Below are 18,310 nucleotides of genomic sequence, written 5' to 3'. Positions count from 1 at the left end.
CTTAATCCATTTTGAGTTTATTTTTGTGTATGATGTAAGTTGGTGGTCCAGTTTCATTTTTTTTGCATGTATCTGTACAGTTTTCCCAACACCTGTATATTATGCCTTTGTCAAATACTAATTGAACATATTGACTTGGGTTGATTTCTGGATTCTCTATTTTGTTCCATTGGTCAATATATCTGTTTTTGTGCCAGTACAATGCAGTTTTGAGAACAGTGGCTTTGTAATATAGCTTGATGTCTGGTATTGTGATCCCTCCAACTTTGTTCCTCTTTCTCAGGATTGCTATGGCTATTCGGGGTCTTTTTTTTTTCCATATGAATTTTTGGAGAGTTTCTTCTATATCTGTGAAAAAACTTGGTATTTTATTAGGGACTGCATTAAATCTATTGATTGCTTTGGGTAGTATGGACATTTAATGATGCTGATTCTACCAATCCACGAACACGGTATATTCTTCCATTTTTTTAATGTCTTCCTTTATCTCTTTTTTTTCAATATGTTGTAGTTACATGCCTTTTACCTCCTTAGTTAAGTTTATTCCTGGGTAACTTAATTTTTTGTTGCAATGGTAATATTTCTCTTTCTGTGAATTTATTATTGGTGTATAAAAAATCCATAGACTTCTGGGTGTTAATTTTGTATCCTGCTACATTGCTGAATTAATTTATTAAATCTAGTACTTTTTTGATGGATTCTTTAGGGTTTTCTATGTACAATATCATGTCTGCAAATAATTACAGTTTTATTTCTTGTTTTCCAATTTGGATGCCTTTCATTTCTTCTTGTCTGATTGCTGTGGCTAGCACTTCCAGTAAATGTGAAACAGAAGTGGTGAGAGTGGGCATCCCTGTCTTGTTCCTGTTTTTAGGGGAAATGGTTTTAGTTTTTGCCCATTGGGTATGATGTTGACTGTAGATTTGTCATATAAGGCTTTTATTATGTTGAGGTATGATCCCTCTATTCCCTCTTTACTGAGAGTTTTTATCAAGAAAGGGTGTTGGATTTTGTCAAATGCTTTTTTTGCATCTGTTGATATGGCTATGTGATTTTTGTCTCTCAATTTGTGTATGTGATATATCATGTTTATTGATTTGCAGATATTGTACCATCTTTGCATCCCTGGAATAAATTCCATTTGGTCATGGTGTATGATCTTTCTAATGTAATGCTGGATCAATTTGCTAGGATTTTGTTGAGGTTTTTAGCATCTATGTTCATCAGAGTTATTGGCCTGTAATTCTCTTTATTTATAGTGTCTTTATCTGGTTTTGGGATTAGAGCAGCCATGGGCAAACTACAACCCGCGGGCCAGATCCAGCCGGTTCGGCTGTTCTATCTGGCCCGCGGAGCCGAAAGAGCGGAGGGTTCTCTTGCTCTCCCCTCCGCTCCTTTACTTTGAATTTATATTAGTTCACACAAACACTCCATCCATGCTTTTGTTCTGGCCCTCCGGTCCAGTTTAAGAACCTATTGTGGCCCTCGAGTCAAAAAGTTTGCCCACCCCTGGATTAGAGTAATGCTGGCTTCATAGAATGGGCTTGGAAGTGTTCCTTCCTCTTGAATTATTTGGAATAGTCTGAGGAGGATAGGTTTTAGTTCTTTTTTGAATGTTTGGTAAAGCTCCCCTGTGAAGCCAGGGCTTTTGTTGGCTGAAAATTTTTGATCACTGCTTCAATTTCCTCCATAGTTATCAGTCTATTCAGAATTTTTTATTCTTCCTGATTAAGATTTAGAAGGTGGTATTTTTTTTAGGAATATGTCCATTTCTTCTAGGTTGACCACTTTGTTGGAATTGAGTTGTTCATGGTATCTTTTTACAATCCTTTGTATTTCAGTGGTGTCATTATTACACCTCTTTCATTTCTGATTTTGTTTATTTGGGTCTTCTCTCTTTGATTCTTTGTGTGCCTGGCTAGAGGTTCGTTTCATTGATCTTTTGAATTTCTTTCTTGTCTCCGTGTCATTTATTTCTGCTCTGATTTTTGTTATTTCCTTCCTTGTAATCACTCTGGGCTTCTTTTTTTGTTGCTATCTTTCTAATTCTTTAAGTTGTAGAGTTAGATAATTTATTACCAATTTCTTACTTTTTTTTTAGGTAGTCCTTTAATGCTATGAACTTCCCTTTCAGGACTGCTTTTATTTTGTCCCATAATTTGGATTGTTGTGCTTTCATTGTCATTTGTTTCCAGGATATTTATTTCTTCTTTGATCTCTTTGGTAACTGTATCATTGTTTAACTATAAGCCTGGTGCACAAAATTTGTGCACAGAGCGGCGGTTCCTCAGCCTGGCCTGCACCCTCCCAATCTGGGAACCCTCGGGGGATGTCTGACTGCCGGTTTAGGCCCAATCCCACAGAAATTGGGCCTAAACCGGCAGTTGGACATCCCTTTCACAATCCGGGACAACTGGCTCCTAACCACTCGCCTGCCTTTTTACCTGATCACCCTTAACCCCTCTGCCTGCTGGCCTGATCGCCCCTACCTTGCCCCCCTGCTGGCCTGATCGTCCCTATCTTGCCCACTGCCATCCTGATTGCCCCTATCTTGCTCCCCTGCCTGCCTGATCTCACCTGATTGCCCCTATTTTGCCCCCCTGCCTGCCCGATCTCTGCTGTCTGCCTGATTGCCCCTAACTGCTCTCTCCTGCCAGCCTGATCTCACTCCCAACTTCCCTCCTCTGCTGGCCTGATCTCACCCCCAACTGCCCTTCCCTGCAGACCTGATCTTGCCCCCAACTGCCCTCCCCTGCTGGCCTGGTCACACCCAACTGTCCTCCCCTGCCAGACTGATCTTCCCCCAAGCTGTCCTCCCTTGCCAACCTGATCTTGCCCCCAACTGCCCTCCCCTGCCAGCCTGATCGCCCCTAACTGCCTCTGCCTCAGCCCCCACCACCATGGCTTTGTCCATAAGGAAATCAGATGTCTGGAAGATGGCCAGTCAATCCAGTCTAATTAGCATATTACCCTTTTATTAGTATAGGTAGATTATATAGGATATGATTGTTTACATGGCGGGGGTAGCCTTTTTCAGCAGGAGGAGATGCTCTTGGCAGACAAAAATACATAACCCCTATATCTGGACTGATAGCCAGCCATATGCACTATACTGCCAAACCAGTCATTAAAAAATTGAACCGCTTTCTTACACCTTACACCAAACAGCTATAACTCTCAAAACCCCTCCTCAGGCCCCACCTTAGGTTCTGCCTTCACAGTTCACCCAGAGTAGGTTCTGATTGGTCGATTTCTATGCCAGTGAGCCTCAAAAGCTCTGCCTCCTAGGCAGCCATTGACTCCTCACAATTCACCCAGAGTTGGTTCTGATTGGTCAGTTTCTATGCCAGTCAGCATCTCCGGGCCTATCTCCAGGCCTGATCATAGAAGCAGGGCTGATCAGCAGCCACCCCAGGCTGCTGGTGATTGGGCTGAACTGCTGACCTCTGGGAGAGAGAGACTTGACTGCTGGTGAGGCCTGGAGAGAGAAGCTTCTCTCTCTGGGCCTCGCCAGCAGCTGCTGCCACTGCTGATAAGCCCTGCCTCTCTCTCCGAGAGGTCAGCAGTTCAACCCATTTGCCTGCTGCGCATACAGCCTGGCGTTCAGTCGAGCCTTCGGTATTTTTGGGTGTTACAACCATGGCTCTTCATATATATAGATAACATGCTATTTAGCCTTCAAGTGGTTGAATTTTTAGATTGTTTTTATTGTAGTTGATTTCTATTATGCCATTGTGATTTTTGAAGGTGCTTGATATAATTTCAATCTTCCTGAATTTTAAGAGACTTTGCCTGTGTCCCAATATGTTGTCTATCTTTGAAAATGTTCAATGTGCACTTGAGAAGAGTGTATATTCTGTAGCTTTGGGATTAAATGCTCTCAAGATGTTGATGAAGTCCATCTGATCTAGTGAGTCATTTAGGATTGCTGTTTCCTTGCTGATTTTTTGTCTAGATGATTTATCCAGTGATGTCAATGGGGTATTAAATTTTTATACTATGATTGTGTTGCTGTAGATCTCTCCCTTGATATCTTCCAGAAGTTTTTTTATGCATTGAGTGCTTCTGCATTGGGTGCATATATGTTTACCAGGGTTATATTATATTATTGTATCAATCCCTTTAGTGTTATGAAGTAGCCTTCCTTATCTCTTTTTATGGCCTTCATTTTGAGGTCTATTTTGTCAGATATCAGTATTGCTATCCCACTTTTTTTTTTCACCATTTGTCTGGAAGATATTTTTCCATCCCTTCATGTTATGTCTGTGTGAGTCCCTTGTTCTCAGGTGGGTCCCTTGTAGACATATATATGGTCATGTTTTCTTATCCATTCAGCCACTCGATGTCTTTTTATTCGAGTATTTATTCCATTTATGTTTAAGGTTATTATTGATAGGTACTTGTTTGTAGCCATTTCTACTCTTTATGCCTGTGTTCCTTCTTTCCTTTCTGCTGCTTCTTTTTACAACAGACCCTTTAGCATTTCTTGCATTGATGGCCTGGTAGTCATAGACTCCCTTAGCCTTTTTTTTTTCTATGAAGCCCCTGATTTCCCCTTCAATTTTTAATGATAGTCTTGCTGAATAGAGTATTCTTGGATTCAGTCCATTGCTTTGCTATCACTTTGTATACTTCATTCCATTCCCTTATGGCCTGATATGTTTCTGTTGAGAAATCATTTGATAATGTGATGGGAGCTTCTTTGTAAGTAACTCTCAGGCTCTCTCTTGCAGCCTTTAAGATTTGCTCTTTGTTGTTAACATTGCCATTGTAATTATGATGTGTCTTGGTGTGGATCTTTTCAGTTCAAATTGTTTGGGACTCTCAGTGCTTATGTGAGTTTTTTCTTCCCCAAATTAGGGAAGTTTTCTGTCATTAGTACTTCAAATAGGTTTTCTAATCCTTGCTCCTCTTCTTGTGCTACTGACATCCTTATTAGACGCATGTTACTTCATTTCATTTTGTCTGAAAGCTCCCTTAGGCTCTCCTCCTGCTTTCTTATTTTTTTCTCCAATAGCTGTTCACATTGGCTGTGTTTCTGTGCCTCATCTTCTAACTCACTAATTCGGTCCTCTGCTTCTTCTAGGCTATTGTTGAAACCTTCCATCATGTTTTTCATTGTAGCTATATAATTTTTATTTCCTCTTGATTCTTGCATAAGTTGTTGATTTTCTCATCCATCCGGGTTATGAATTGTATGGCATGAATTCTTTTTCTGACATATTGCATGCCTCTATTTTGCTTAGCTGCTTTTCTGGCGATTCCTCCTTTTCTTTCCTTGAGGGGTTGTTTCTATGTCTCCTCATTTTTGCTGTCTCTTTCTGGCTCTGGGCAACCTGCTTGGGTTTTGAGAGGTTGAAGACCCTAACAGGGCAATAGTCTGGAAATTGTTAGCCCAGAGGCTGGGTGTGTCTTGAGTTTCATGCCTTTATTGTGTCTGCTCTGAGTTGTATCTCCTTCTCCCACTGATCTGGACTATCAGTTGTCTGCTTCATGGTGGTGGCTGTGCCTGTACAGTTCCTCTGATATTTAACTCCCTGTGAGGACCCAGAGCCCTCTGGCATGCAGTTCACTGTGGCAGAGTGGCACCCAAGGTCCCTCTGGCAATGCATTTTCCGAGCAGTCCTGTGGCACTAGGCTGGGAACACCCCATTGATCAGGGTCGCCCTGGCAGCACTTTCATATGGCCCAGAGTGAGGGATGTGTGTTTTTCACCATTTGCCTGGAACATATTTTTCCATCCCTTTATGTTATGTCTGTGTGAGTCCCTTGTTCTCAGGTGGGTCCCTTGTAGACAGCATATATATGGGTCATGTGGCTCCAGGTAGCCCCTGCAGGACTGACCCAGGGTCTGGGGAGAAGCAGGTGCAGGTTGCTCTGAGTCACACAGTCCCTCATTTCTTGTAGCCCAGAGTGAGATGCTTGCTGTGTTATTCCAGTTCAGCCCTCCTCAGTGTGGACATGCAGCCTGCACCTAACCGACGAGCAGCAGCTGGATGAGCGGCCCACCGCTGTCCATGGAGCAGCAGCCACATGAGCAGACTGCCCACGTCCGAGGAGCAGCAGTCCTGCACAGCCTGCACTGGTCCAAGGAGCAGCAGTCACACACAACCTGCACCAGTTCAATGAGCAGCAGTTGGGTGAGTGGCCCGCCCCCATCCTAGGACCAGCAGCCACACGTGCATCTCACTCCCGCCTGAGGAGCAACAGCCAAGCAAGCAGCCTGTCCCCCATCCGAGGAGCAGCAGCTGCGTGAGCAGCCTGCACCCGTACAAGGAGCACCAGCCCGGCAAGCAACCTGCTTCTGTCCAAGAAGCGGCAGCCTCATGAGCAGTCTGCCCCAACTGAGGAACAGCATCAGTGTGCAGAAAGTCCTGATTGAAGGAGTATCAGCCATGTGAGCAGTCCACCCCTATCTGAGGAGCAGCAGCCACGCGAATAACCCACCCCCATCCAAGGAACAGCAGCTGTGTGAGCAGCTTCCCCCACCAGCCAGAGGAGAGACCACTGCTGTGAACAGCACCCACCAGAGGAGTCACTGCCAATTGCGGAGCAGCCACTTCAGTGACCACCTGAGGAGCAACCACAGTCCGATGAGCCACTGCTACCCAAGGAGAAGCCCCTGCATGACTTGACATCTAGATCAGTTGGTGAGATCAAAAATGGGTAGACAAAGAAATGCCAAAGGAAAGAAAAGGAGGAATCACCAGAAAAGCAGCTAAGTGAAACAGAGGCAAGCATTATGTCAGAAAAAGAATTCAGACTAAGGGTCATACAGTTCATAAACCAGATGGAGGGAAAAAATCAACAACTAATATAAGAATCAAGAAGAAATGGATAAAAAAGTCAATAACTTATGTAAGAATCAAGAAGAAATGAAGAGTGATATAGCTGCAATAAAAAACACCATGGAAAGTTTCAACAGTGGACTAGGACAGGGAAGCAAAACACACCCAAACTGAAATGCAATTGGAGAAAAAAAATTAAAAGACAGGAGGAGAGCCTAAGGCAGCTATGGGACAACATGAAACAAAGCAACATACGGATAATATGGGTGCCAGAACAACAGGAAGAGGAACAAGGGTTAGAAAACCTATTTGAAGAAATAATGTCAGAAAACTTCCCTGATGTGGGGAAGAAAAAAGTCACACAAGCACAGAGAGTCCCAAATGAGATGAACCCGAAAAGACCCACATCAAGAAACATCATAATCACCATGGCAACTGTACAGGACAAATAGAAAATCTTAAAGGCTGCAAGAGAGAGACAGAAAGTTACATACAAGGGAGCTCCATTAGATTATCAAATGATTTCTAACAGAAACACATGAGGCCAGAAAAGCATGGAAGGAAATTTACAAAATGATGCAAAGCAAGGGACTGAATCCAAGAATACTCTATTCAGCAAGGCTGTCATTCAAGATTGAAGGGGAAATAAGGAGTTTCACTGACAAAAAAAGACTAAGGAAATTTATCACTACCAAGCCAGCAATGCAAGAAATGCTAAAGGGACTGGTGTAAAAGAAAGAAATAAAAAGATAAGAAAGAACACAGGCAAAAAAAATAAAAATGGCTGCAAACAATTACCTTTCAATAATAACTTTAAACGTAAATGGACTAAATGTTCCAATCAAAAGACATCAAGTGAGTGAACAGATAAAAAAACATGACTCATATATATTCAGTCTACAAGAGACCCACCTCAGAACAAGCGACTCACACAGACTGAAAGTGAAGGGATGAAAAAATATATTTCAGGCAAATGGAAATGAAAAAAAAAGATGGGGTAGCAATACTTATATCTGACAAAATAGACCTCAAAGTGAAGGCCATAGTAAGAGATACAGAAGGCCATTTCATAATACTTAAGGGACTGATACAACAAGAGGATATAACCCCGATAAACATATATGCACCCAATGCAGGAGCACCCAAATACATAACAAAACTCCTGGAAGATATCAAGAGAGAGATTGACAACAATACAATCATAGTAGGGAACTTTAAAACACCACTGACATCACTAGATAAATCCTCTAGACAAAAATCAGCAAAGAAACAGAAATCCTAAATGGCTCACTGGATCAGATGGACTTAATTGACATCTTCAGAACATTTCACCCCAAAGCCACGGAACATATGTTCTTGTCAAGTGCACATGGGACATTTTCAAAAATAGACCACATATTAGGTCACAAGCAAAGTTTCCCCAAATTCAAGAAGATTGAAATCATATCAAGCATTTTCTCAGGCCACAATGGCATAATGTTAGAAATAAACTACAATAAAAACAGCCCCCAAAATTCAAATACTTGGAAGCTGAATAGCATGATATTAAACAATGATTGGGTTACCAAAGAGATCAAAGAAGAAATTAAAAACATATTGGAAACTAATGACAATAAAAACACAACAATCCAAAATCCATGGGACACAATGAAAGCAGTTCTGAGAGGGAAGTTTGTAGTGCTACAGGCCTACCTCAAAAAAGAAGAAAAAATGGTAATAAATCATCTAACTCTACAATTCAAAGAATTAGAAAGAGAGCAACAAGAAAAGCCCAGAGTGAGCAGAGGAAGGAGATAATAAAGATAAAGGCAGAAATAAATGACATAGAGACAAAAAAAAAATATAAAAGATCAATGAAACCAAGAGCTGGTTCTTTGAAAGGATAAACAAGATTGATGAACCTCTAGCCAGGCTCACCAAGAAGCAAAGAGAGAGGACCCAAATAAACAAAATCAGAAATGAAAGAGGAGAAATAACAACAGATTCCACAGAAATATAAAGGATTATTAAAAAATACTATGAACAACTCTTTTCTAACAAACTAGACAACCTGGAGGAAATTGACATATTCCTTGAAAAATACAACCTTCCAAAACTTATTCAGGAAGATACTAAAAATGTCAATTGGCTGATAACTATGGAAGAAATTGAAGCAGTCATCAAAAAGCTTCCAGCAAACAAAAACCCGGGGCCAGCTGGCTTCACAGGGGAGTTTTACCAAACATTCAAGGAAGAACTAAAACATATCCTCCTCAGACTATTCCAGAAAATTCAAGAGGAAGGAACACTTCCAAGCTCATTCTATGAAGCCAGCATCACCCTAATACCAAAACCAGATAAAGACAACACAATGAAAGAGAATTACAGGCCAATATCCCTCATGAACATAGATGCCAAAATCCTCAACAAAATTCTAGTAAATAGGATCCAGCAGTACATCAGAAAGATCATACACCATGACCAAGTAGGATTTATTCCGGGGATGCAAGGATGGTACAATAGCTGTAAATCAATAAATGTGAAACATCACATAAACAAATTGAGAGACAAAAATCACATAGTCATATCAATTGATGCAGAAAAAGCATTTGACAAAATCCAACACCCTTTCTTGATAAAAACTCTCAGCAAGGTGGGAATAGAAGGATCATACCTCAACATAATAAAATCCATATATGACAAACCCACAGCCAACATCATACTCAATGGGCAAAAATTAAAACCATTTCCCCTAAGAACAGGAACAAGACAGGATGCCCCCTTTCACCACGCCTGTTCAACATAGTACTAGAAATACTAGCCATTGTGATCAGACAACAAGAAGAAATAAAAGGCATCCAAATTGGAAAAGAAGAAGTAAAACTGTCTTTATTTGCAGATGACATGATACTGTACATAGAAAATCCTAGACTCCATGAAAAAATTATTATACTTAATAAATGAATTCGGTAATGTAGCAGGATACAAAATTAATGCTAAGAAATCTATGGCATTTCTATACACCAATAGTGAACTTACAGAGAGACTAAAAAAGCAATCTCATTTACCATCACCCCCCCCAAAAAAAAATTAAAATACCTAGGAATAAACTAAATGAAGGAGGTAAAAGACTTATATGCGAAAAACTACAGGACACTGAAAAAAGAGATAGAGGAAGACATAAACAGATGGAAGAACATACCGTGTACATGGATTGGTAGAATCAACATCATCAAAATGTCCATTCTATCCAAAGTAATCTATAGATTCAATGCAATCCCCATTAAAATACCAACGGCATATTTCACAGACCTAGAATGAACTTTCCAAAAATTCATTTGGAATAAAAAAAGATCCTGAATAGCTGCAGCAATCCTGAGAAAGAAGAACAAAGTAGGTGGGATCTCAATACCAGATATTAAGCTGTATTACAAAGCCACTGTTCTCAAAACAGCCTGGTACTGGCACAAGAACAGACATATAGATCAATGGAATTGATCAATGGAATAGAATAGAGAACCCAGAAATTGACCCAAACCACTATGCCCAATTAATATTCGGCAAAGGAGGCATGCACATAAAATGGAGTCAAGACAGTCTCTTCAATAAATGGTGTTGGGAAAATTGGACAGACACATGCAAAAAAATGAAACTAGACCACCATCTTACACCATACACAAATATAAACTCAAAATGGATTAAGGACTTAAACATAAGATGGGAAACCATAAAAATACTAGAGGAATCCATAGGCAGCAAAATACCAGATATGCTGACGCAATTTCTTCACTGATACTTCTCCTAGGGCTGTGGAAACTAAAGAGAAAATAAACAAATGGGACTACATCAAAATAAAAAGCTTTTTCACAGCAAAAGAAAACATCAACAAAACAACAAGAAAGACCACTGCATGGGAGAACATATTTGCCAATGTTATCACTGATAAGAGTTTAATCTCCAACATTTACAGGGAACTCATACAACTCAACAAAAGGAAGATAAACAATCCATTCAAAAAATGGGCAATGGACCTAAATAGATACTTTTCTAAAGAAGACAGAAGGAAGGCCAAGAGGCATATGAAAACATGCTCAAAGTCACTAATCATCTGAGATATGCAAATCAAAACGACAATGAGGTACCATCTCACACCTGTCAGAATGACAATCATCAACAAATCAACAAACGACAAGTGCTGGCGAGGATGCAGAGAAAAAAGAACCCTCGTGCACTGCTGGTGGGAATGCAGACTGGTGCAGCCACTGTGGAGAACAGTATGGAGTTTCCTCAAAAAACTAGAAATGGAACTCCCATTTGACCCCATGATCCCACTTCTAGGAATATATCCCAAGAAACTAGAAACACCAATCAGAAAGGACATATGCACCCCTATGTTAATAGCAGCACAATTTACTATATCTAAGATTTGGAAACAGCCTAAGTGCCCCTCATCATATGATTGGATTAAAACATTAGTGTTATCTATTAAAAAACTGTGGTACATCTACACAACAGAATACTACGCTGTGGTAAAAAAGAAGGAGTTCTTACCATTTGCAACAGCATGGATGGAACTGGAGAGCATTATGCTAAGAGAAATAAGCTAGTCAGAAAAAGATAAACATCACATGATCTCACTCATTTATGGAGTATAATGAATTACATAAACTGATGAACAAAAATAGATCCAGAGACAGAGCAACATTGATTAGACCATTAAACCTCAGAGGGAAGGTAGGGGAGGGTGGGGGTAAGGGGGAGAGATCAACCAAGGGATTTGTAACCATGCATATAAGCCTAACCAATGGACATAGACATCAAGGGGGTGAGGGCATGAGGGTGGGGTAGGGGGTTAATGGGCGAATAAGGACACATATGTAACACTGTAATCAATAAAGAAATTAAAAAAATAAATGTGATAGAAAATATATTGAGAAAGTTAGACATTGCATATTTTGTCATCAAATTGCTCAACTACCACAGTTGCAAAGTCACACAACTTCACCTCACCAGTCAGAGATGGGAGAAGGAATTAGGGTTCAGAACTCTGTTTTTTTATGTAACATGTGGCACATATTCTCCAAATGAGCAACCCCAAAGCAAGGCACAAAGATTTCCACTTTATAGTCTCTAGTGTAATGGTATTTGTTATTCTATGGCCCATGTTGGTATTTTATTTGCTTTTCCAGTGGCTAAGTAGTAAGAAACAGGTAAGGAGAACAAGCAAGCTCTTAGTATGAACTGCAGTTAGGAAGATGGAAAAGGTGTTACGAGTTTTAAAAATGAATTTGTTTTTGACAAAATTTTCAAGATTATCCTTAGGAGACATGAGATTGCATTGACATTTTAGGGAAGCAATGGGAAAAAAACAGGATTATGGGAGAAAGACTGCTTTTTTTGTACTTTAGTATGTCACTTAATACTCATTCTTGGAACTATAAAACAAAACAGTCCCCCGGGTTCCAGGATTTCTCCTCATATACAATGAGCAGTGACTGAAACAGCTTCTCTCATCATCAAAGAGGGTGGCTGAATATGGAGCAGTGTGAGCAAAGATGGAGAAAGGGGAATAGGGAGTGATTCCCAAAGCCTGGAGGCACCCCTAGTGAAACAGGAGGGACACAGTTCATCAATTCGGGCAGGTTTTAAAGTGCTGCTGATTGGATGAACAAAGTGAGTTCAGCCTACGTAAAACATAGGTGATGTGTGTAGCTTGACTTTGAAAACATTTTAAAAAATACTTTTATTGATTTCAGAGAGGAACGGAGAGGGAGAGAGGTATAAACATCAATGATGAGAGAGAATCATTGATCAACTACCGCCTGCACACCCCATACTGGGGATCAAGCCCACAATCCGGGCATGTGCCCCGACCGGGAATCAAACTGTAACCTTCTGGTTCATAGGTCAACGCTCAAATACTGAGCCATGCAAGCCAGGCTGAAAACATTTTAATCCACATAAAACTTGAAGGAATATTGAAAGAAAGAGAAAATTTTATATCCTGTCATATTTTTGCAAGGAATCAAACTATTTACTTCCTCCCTAAATGTTATAAACTTTTCTACACATATGATTACCTTTATTTCTTTTCTCCATTTACATGAATGAAGCATTGTATTCTTTACCCCTGTTAAGACCAGTCAACCACAGGTCCTTCATTTATTTGTTGTACTACTTCTTTCTATATCTTTAACCTCTCCACTTTATGGGCACTTTTGCAGTAAAAGGCAGACATTCATAAATGAGCTATATGTAACTTAATAGTAACAATATTTACTCTTGGTTCTGTCTGCTTATGGTAAAATCCTCCCCCAACCACTAGCCAATAATATCACATTGGGAAAATTATTCAAACTATTTGTACCTCAGTTTTCTTATCTGTAAAACATGTATATTAATAATGATTACTGTAAGAATTATTTGAATTCATATATTTAGAGTACTTAAAATTATGCTAAGCATTTCACACTTAACAGTGTTATGAAATAAAATAAAATACATGAACGGATCTTGATGCCTACATTTCTCAGTCTTCATGTTACCTTCCTTTCCCATTCACCATCAGTTTACTTCCTGAATGCTACTTTATGAGAATTGTCTACACATTTTGTCTTACTTATTTTTTAAATTCTTTATTGTTGAAAGTTTTATATATTACATATGTCTTCCTTTTCCTCCATTGACCTCTCCCAGCTGGCTCCCGCCTCCCAGCACAGGCCCTCACCCTCCTATTGTCTTGTCTTATTTTCTTATCTCCCATATTGTAATGTAGTTTCTGCCCCCACTATTTCCCTGAAAGAAGTTTTACCAGGTTCAGCAACAAACTCTGAAATCAGATAAAAATGTATCAGTAGTTTTGTTTACATGGCCTAGAATTTATTGCTATTCATCTAATTTATTTATTAAATTGAGATAACATCCTATATAATAATCCTTTATAATAAAAGATTAATATGCAAATTAACCATCACTCTGCTACACCCACAAGCCATGCCCAACAGCCAATCAGGAGCAAATATGCAAATAAACCCAACCAAGATGGCTACAGCCACAGAGAGCAGGAGGGAGGCTTGGGTTTCCCTGGTGATGGAGGAAGCCAAGCTTTCCGCCTGCCCTTGCCGGCCTAGGCCTCCACTCAAGGCTACAAAGTTTCAATGATAGAAGATACATAAACCCAAACAGAAATGGCTGCCGCTACGGAGCAAACAGAAGGCTTGGCTCCACTCCAGGCTACAAAGTTTCAATTGTAGAAGATAAATAAACCCCAGATACCAGGGCCTCCGCTTGGGTCACCAGGGGGCGTGGCCAGCCTGCAAACCACCACAGGCCCCTCGCCCAGGCCGCCCCACACCCCAAGGGAACCCCCACCCTCTTCCGGTACACCCTTCAGGGCAAACCAGCTGGCCCCCACCCGTGCACCAGGCCTCTATCCTATCTAATAAAAGAGTAATATGCAGATTGACCATCACTCCAACACACAAGATGGCTGCCCCCATGTGGTCAAAGATCCTGCCCCCATGTGGACACAAGATGGCCACCACAAGATGGCCAGCAGGGGAGGGTAGTTGGGAGGGACCAGGCCTGCAAGGGAGGGCAGTTGGGGGCGATCAAGCCTGCAGGGGAGGGAAGTTAGGGGGGACCAGGACTACAGGGGAGGGCAGTTGGGGGGGACCAGGACTGCAGGGGAGGGCAGTTGGGGGGGACTAGGACTGCAGGGGAGAGCAGTTGGGGGCAAACAGGCTGGCAGGGGAGCAGTTAGGCATCAATCAGGCTGGCAGGGAGTGGTTAGAGGGTGATCAGGCTGGCAGGCAGAAGTGGTTAGGGGCAATTAGGAAGGCAGGCAGGCGAGCAGTTGGGAGCCAGCAGTCCTGGATTGTGAGAGGGATGTCCAACTGCCCGCTTAGGCCCGATCTCACCGGGATTGGGCTTAAACGGGCAGTCAGACATCCCTTGAGGGGTCCCAGATTGGAGAGGGTGCAGGCTGAGCTGAGGGACACCCCCCTCCCCCATGCACGAATTTCGTGCACCGGGCCTCTGGTTGGTTAATAACATATAAAGTTCAGGTGGACAACTACATTATAATTTGATATCTGTGTACTCTATTACATAATCCCTACCAAAAGTCTAGTTCCTATCTGTTAACATACATTTGATTCCCTTTACCATTTTGCCCTTCCCCTACCCTTTCCCCCTCTGGTAATTCCAATTCTGTTGTCTCTTTATATGAGTTTTTAAAAATACATATTGATTTCAGAGAGGAAGGGAGAGGGATAGAGAGATAGAAACATCAGTGAAGAGAGAGAATCATTGATTGCTGCCTCCTGCACATCCAACACCAGGGATCAAGCCCACAACCCTGGGAATGTGCCCTGACTGGGAATCAAACCATGACCTTCTGGCCCATAGGTCAATGAGCAACCACTGAGCCATGCCGTCTGGGCTATGAGTTTTTCTTTTTCTATGTTTTGTTATATTTATTTGTTACTTTTTGTCTTATATTCCACATATGAATGAAACCGTATGTATTGAATTTATACTTGTAGAACATACAGACTGGAAAAAATTACAATGATCTTACATTTCGAGTATATGACTTTTATTCGGTAGGAAATGATTTCTTTGATTATAGTATAGTACTAGAAGCCCGATGCATGAAATTCGTGCAAGAGTAGGCCTTCCTTCCCCCGGCTGCTGGCACCTGCTTCCCTCTGGCACCTGGGACCCAGGCTTCCCTTTGGCCACCGGCTTCATCCAGAAGGTCGTCTGGAAGGATGTCCGGTCTAATTAACATATTATGCTTTTATTATTATAGATTTTTACTTAAATTATGATACCAGTGATTTTTAAATATAATGAATTCACATTTAACTTTAAGGTTATCAATTGTACTGGTCTTTAAAAATCTCATTAAAATTAATAAAACAATTTTTCTATAATTCTTTAATTTATTTCTCTTAAGATAATCTCTTTACTTTTAAAATATTCCTGACATCTCCACTTATTGGGGAAAATAAATCATTGCATTGGTTATCTTTATTGTCTAAAGACATGCTCAGAACTGTCCATAGTACATAAAAGGCACACACAAATATTTGTTGATTAAAGGCAAAAACAGGCATAATTGTTTGGTAGAGCTTGTTATGGACGGAATTGTGTACCCCTCTCAAATTTATATATTGAAGCCTTAACTCTCAATGTGACTATAGTTGGAGATAAGACCTTTAACAAGGTATTTACAATTAACTTAGGTCATGAAGGTGTACTCTAAGGACTGGTATCCTTATAAGAAGAGGAAGAGACATAAGGCATCTTTTTCTTACCAGGTGCATATAGAGGAAAGGCCATGAGAGGACAAAGGGTGAAGGTCGCTCTCTGCAGTCAGCAAGGAGGCCTCACCAGAAAACAACTCTGCTGGCATCTTTTTTTTTTTTTAATATATCTTTATTGATTTCAGAGAGGAAGGGAGAGGGAGAGAGAGTTAGAAATATCAATGATGAGAGAATCATTGATTGGCTGCCTCCTGCACACCCCCTACTGGGAATCGAGCAGGCAACCCAGGCATGTGCCCTGATGGAAATGGAACAATGACCTCCTAGTTCATAGGTCAACCACTGAGCCACCGCAGCCAGGCCCTGCTGGCATCTTGATCTTGCACATCTAGCCTCCAGAATTGTGAAAAAATAAATTTCTGTTGCTTATGCCACTGAGTCTGCAGTATCTTGTTATGGCACCTGAGCAGACTAATGCTGAGCTTTATGGAAACTTTGTAAACATTCTGAAGCAGAATGTCTTATCATCATTGTTTTTAATTTTGGCCTAATTCTAACAACATTGGGCAAGTAGAGAGGCTTATTTAAAACAGAAATCTTATTTTCATAGCAAAATAATTTTTGAGGACACCTCCCTGTTTATATGATCAGTTGCAACTGGTGAACTGTATAATTCTCAGCTCCCCACATTCATGAAATTGGGCTCATATTTTGTTATCTCCAGCAATCATCATATCACTGAAGGTTATACAATTAAAATAGTGATATCATGAACAGAATTTTTAGAGTTGTTAATGTCCTTGTGCCAGAATGTGGATAAAGAGGAAGAGGGTAAACATACCTGAGGCTATAAAGGAAGAATGGGACGTGCTCACCAGTTAATGATCTTGTGGAATTCTAGGCTGTTTCTTTAGGCTAAAAAAAGAGGAATTTGAAAATTGAAAACAAGAAGGAGGTACAGGAATAAACAGGTTTGTTCACTCAAATCTTTGCCTAAGTTGGAAAGATCTATTCTCTCTTTTTCCTCTTTCCTGTTTTACCAAATTTTCGACAAGAAAATAAACAACATTTCGTGATCAAGAATATAGCTGATGCTGCACAGGCCAGCAGGAACCCAATCACATCCAGAGAGTGGTACTGGAACCAGCTGAGGCTGTGAACAGCTGGCCGCAGGTGTTTGGCTCCCTTGTGGCGCATGACGTACTCGATCCAGAAGACCGCTCTATCTAGAGGCTTTACAGGTTGATCGTGGTGAATCCTTGATAACCTCATCACATTCTCTTTATATCTGGAAGGCAAATAAGGAAGAAGGCAAAAGAAATGAATGAAATTTTATTTTTGTTTGTCACATGATACATGTTATAAAAATTAATCTAAGGGCCACAGAATTGTTACATGAACACAGCTCATTGTACAGCAGATAACACGTATAGTAGGGAAATGGTAAAATAAATATATTATTAAAAGATTGTGGTTAAATGCAGGCATAGAAAAAAATAATAAGAATAAAACAATTCTTATTTGTTTTGAAGCCCAATTTTTCTGAGCTGGAAGGGAGACATTGTATGAACTGTACTTTCCAGAAGATTTTCACCACCAAGATCGTGAATGGTCCAAGATTATGGGAAAAGATCCATTAAAAGGTAAGCCTGATCTCTAACATTTTCTTGTATGGTGCTTAATACAATCAGTGGTAACCCTTTAGAAGGAAGTAGTACTTACGAAGGATCATTAATGACTGTTCTCAAGGCCTTGAGCAAGTCTGCACTTGTCATTGTGTGCATGTTCACCTCCACAGCTGCTCCTTTGGCCTTCATGTGAGCAATGTTATCATGCTGATCAGCAAACATGGGAACTCCCACCATAGGGACCCCATGATAAATACCTTCATAGATCCCATTTATTCCACCGTGAGTGATAAAAGCTTTGGTTTTTTGATGACCTAGTTGGGGATGGAATGAGAAGCAGGTGAAAATTTTTATTATAATGCATGAACAGAAATTCAGAGAAAGAAGAGAAAGATCTATGGGATAAGTTACTGAAGAAGGCCATATTTTCTACAATATTTCCTGTGGGGCACTGCTACCACAGAAAATTGTTATCCCAGGAAAAGGAGGCATTAATTCCCTCTGTATTACCTGAAACTCTTATCTAAATTCATAGCAAGTATGAATCTATAAAATTAATGGTCAAATATTTAATTACTAGAGGCCTGGTGCACAAAATTCATGCACGTGGGGGGGGGGTGTCCCTCAGCCCAGCCTGCACCCT

At 40.6% G+C, this 18,310-nt stretch overlaps 1 protein-coding gene across 1 annotated transcript in view; it reads right to left on the bottom strand.

Moving 5' to 3' along the window:
• Positions 1-17,047: 17,047 nt before the first annotated feature.
• Positions 17,048-18,310, bottom strand: part of LOC308242002 (uncharacterized protein) — a gene marked incomplete at its 3' end in the record, with an annotated part of 37,782 nt that continues 36,519 nt past the window's right edge. Inside the window, exons 12-13 of the mRNA XM_080655762.1 lie at positions 17,762-17,981; positions 17,048-17,327 (exon numbers count right to left, since the gene is read on the bottom strand). Coding sequence (XP_080511888.1) covers positions 17,048-17,327; positions 17,762-17,981 — 500 coding nt within the window. The remainder of the gene's footprint in view (positions 17,328-17,761; positions 17,982-18,310) is intronic.

The sequence above is a fragment of the Plecotus auritus genome (assembly GCF_963455305.1).
Source record: "Plecotus auritus genome assembly, chromosome: 1".
Lineage (NCBI taxonomy): Eukaryota > Metazoa > Chordata > Mammalia > Chiroptera > Vespertilionidae > Plecotus > Plecotus auritus.
Note: the sequence above shows the minus strand (reverse complement) of the source record. Positions and strands in the feature narration are given on the sequence as shown.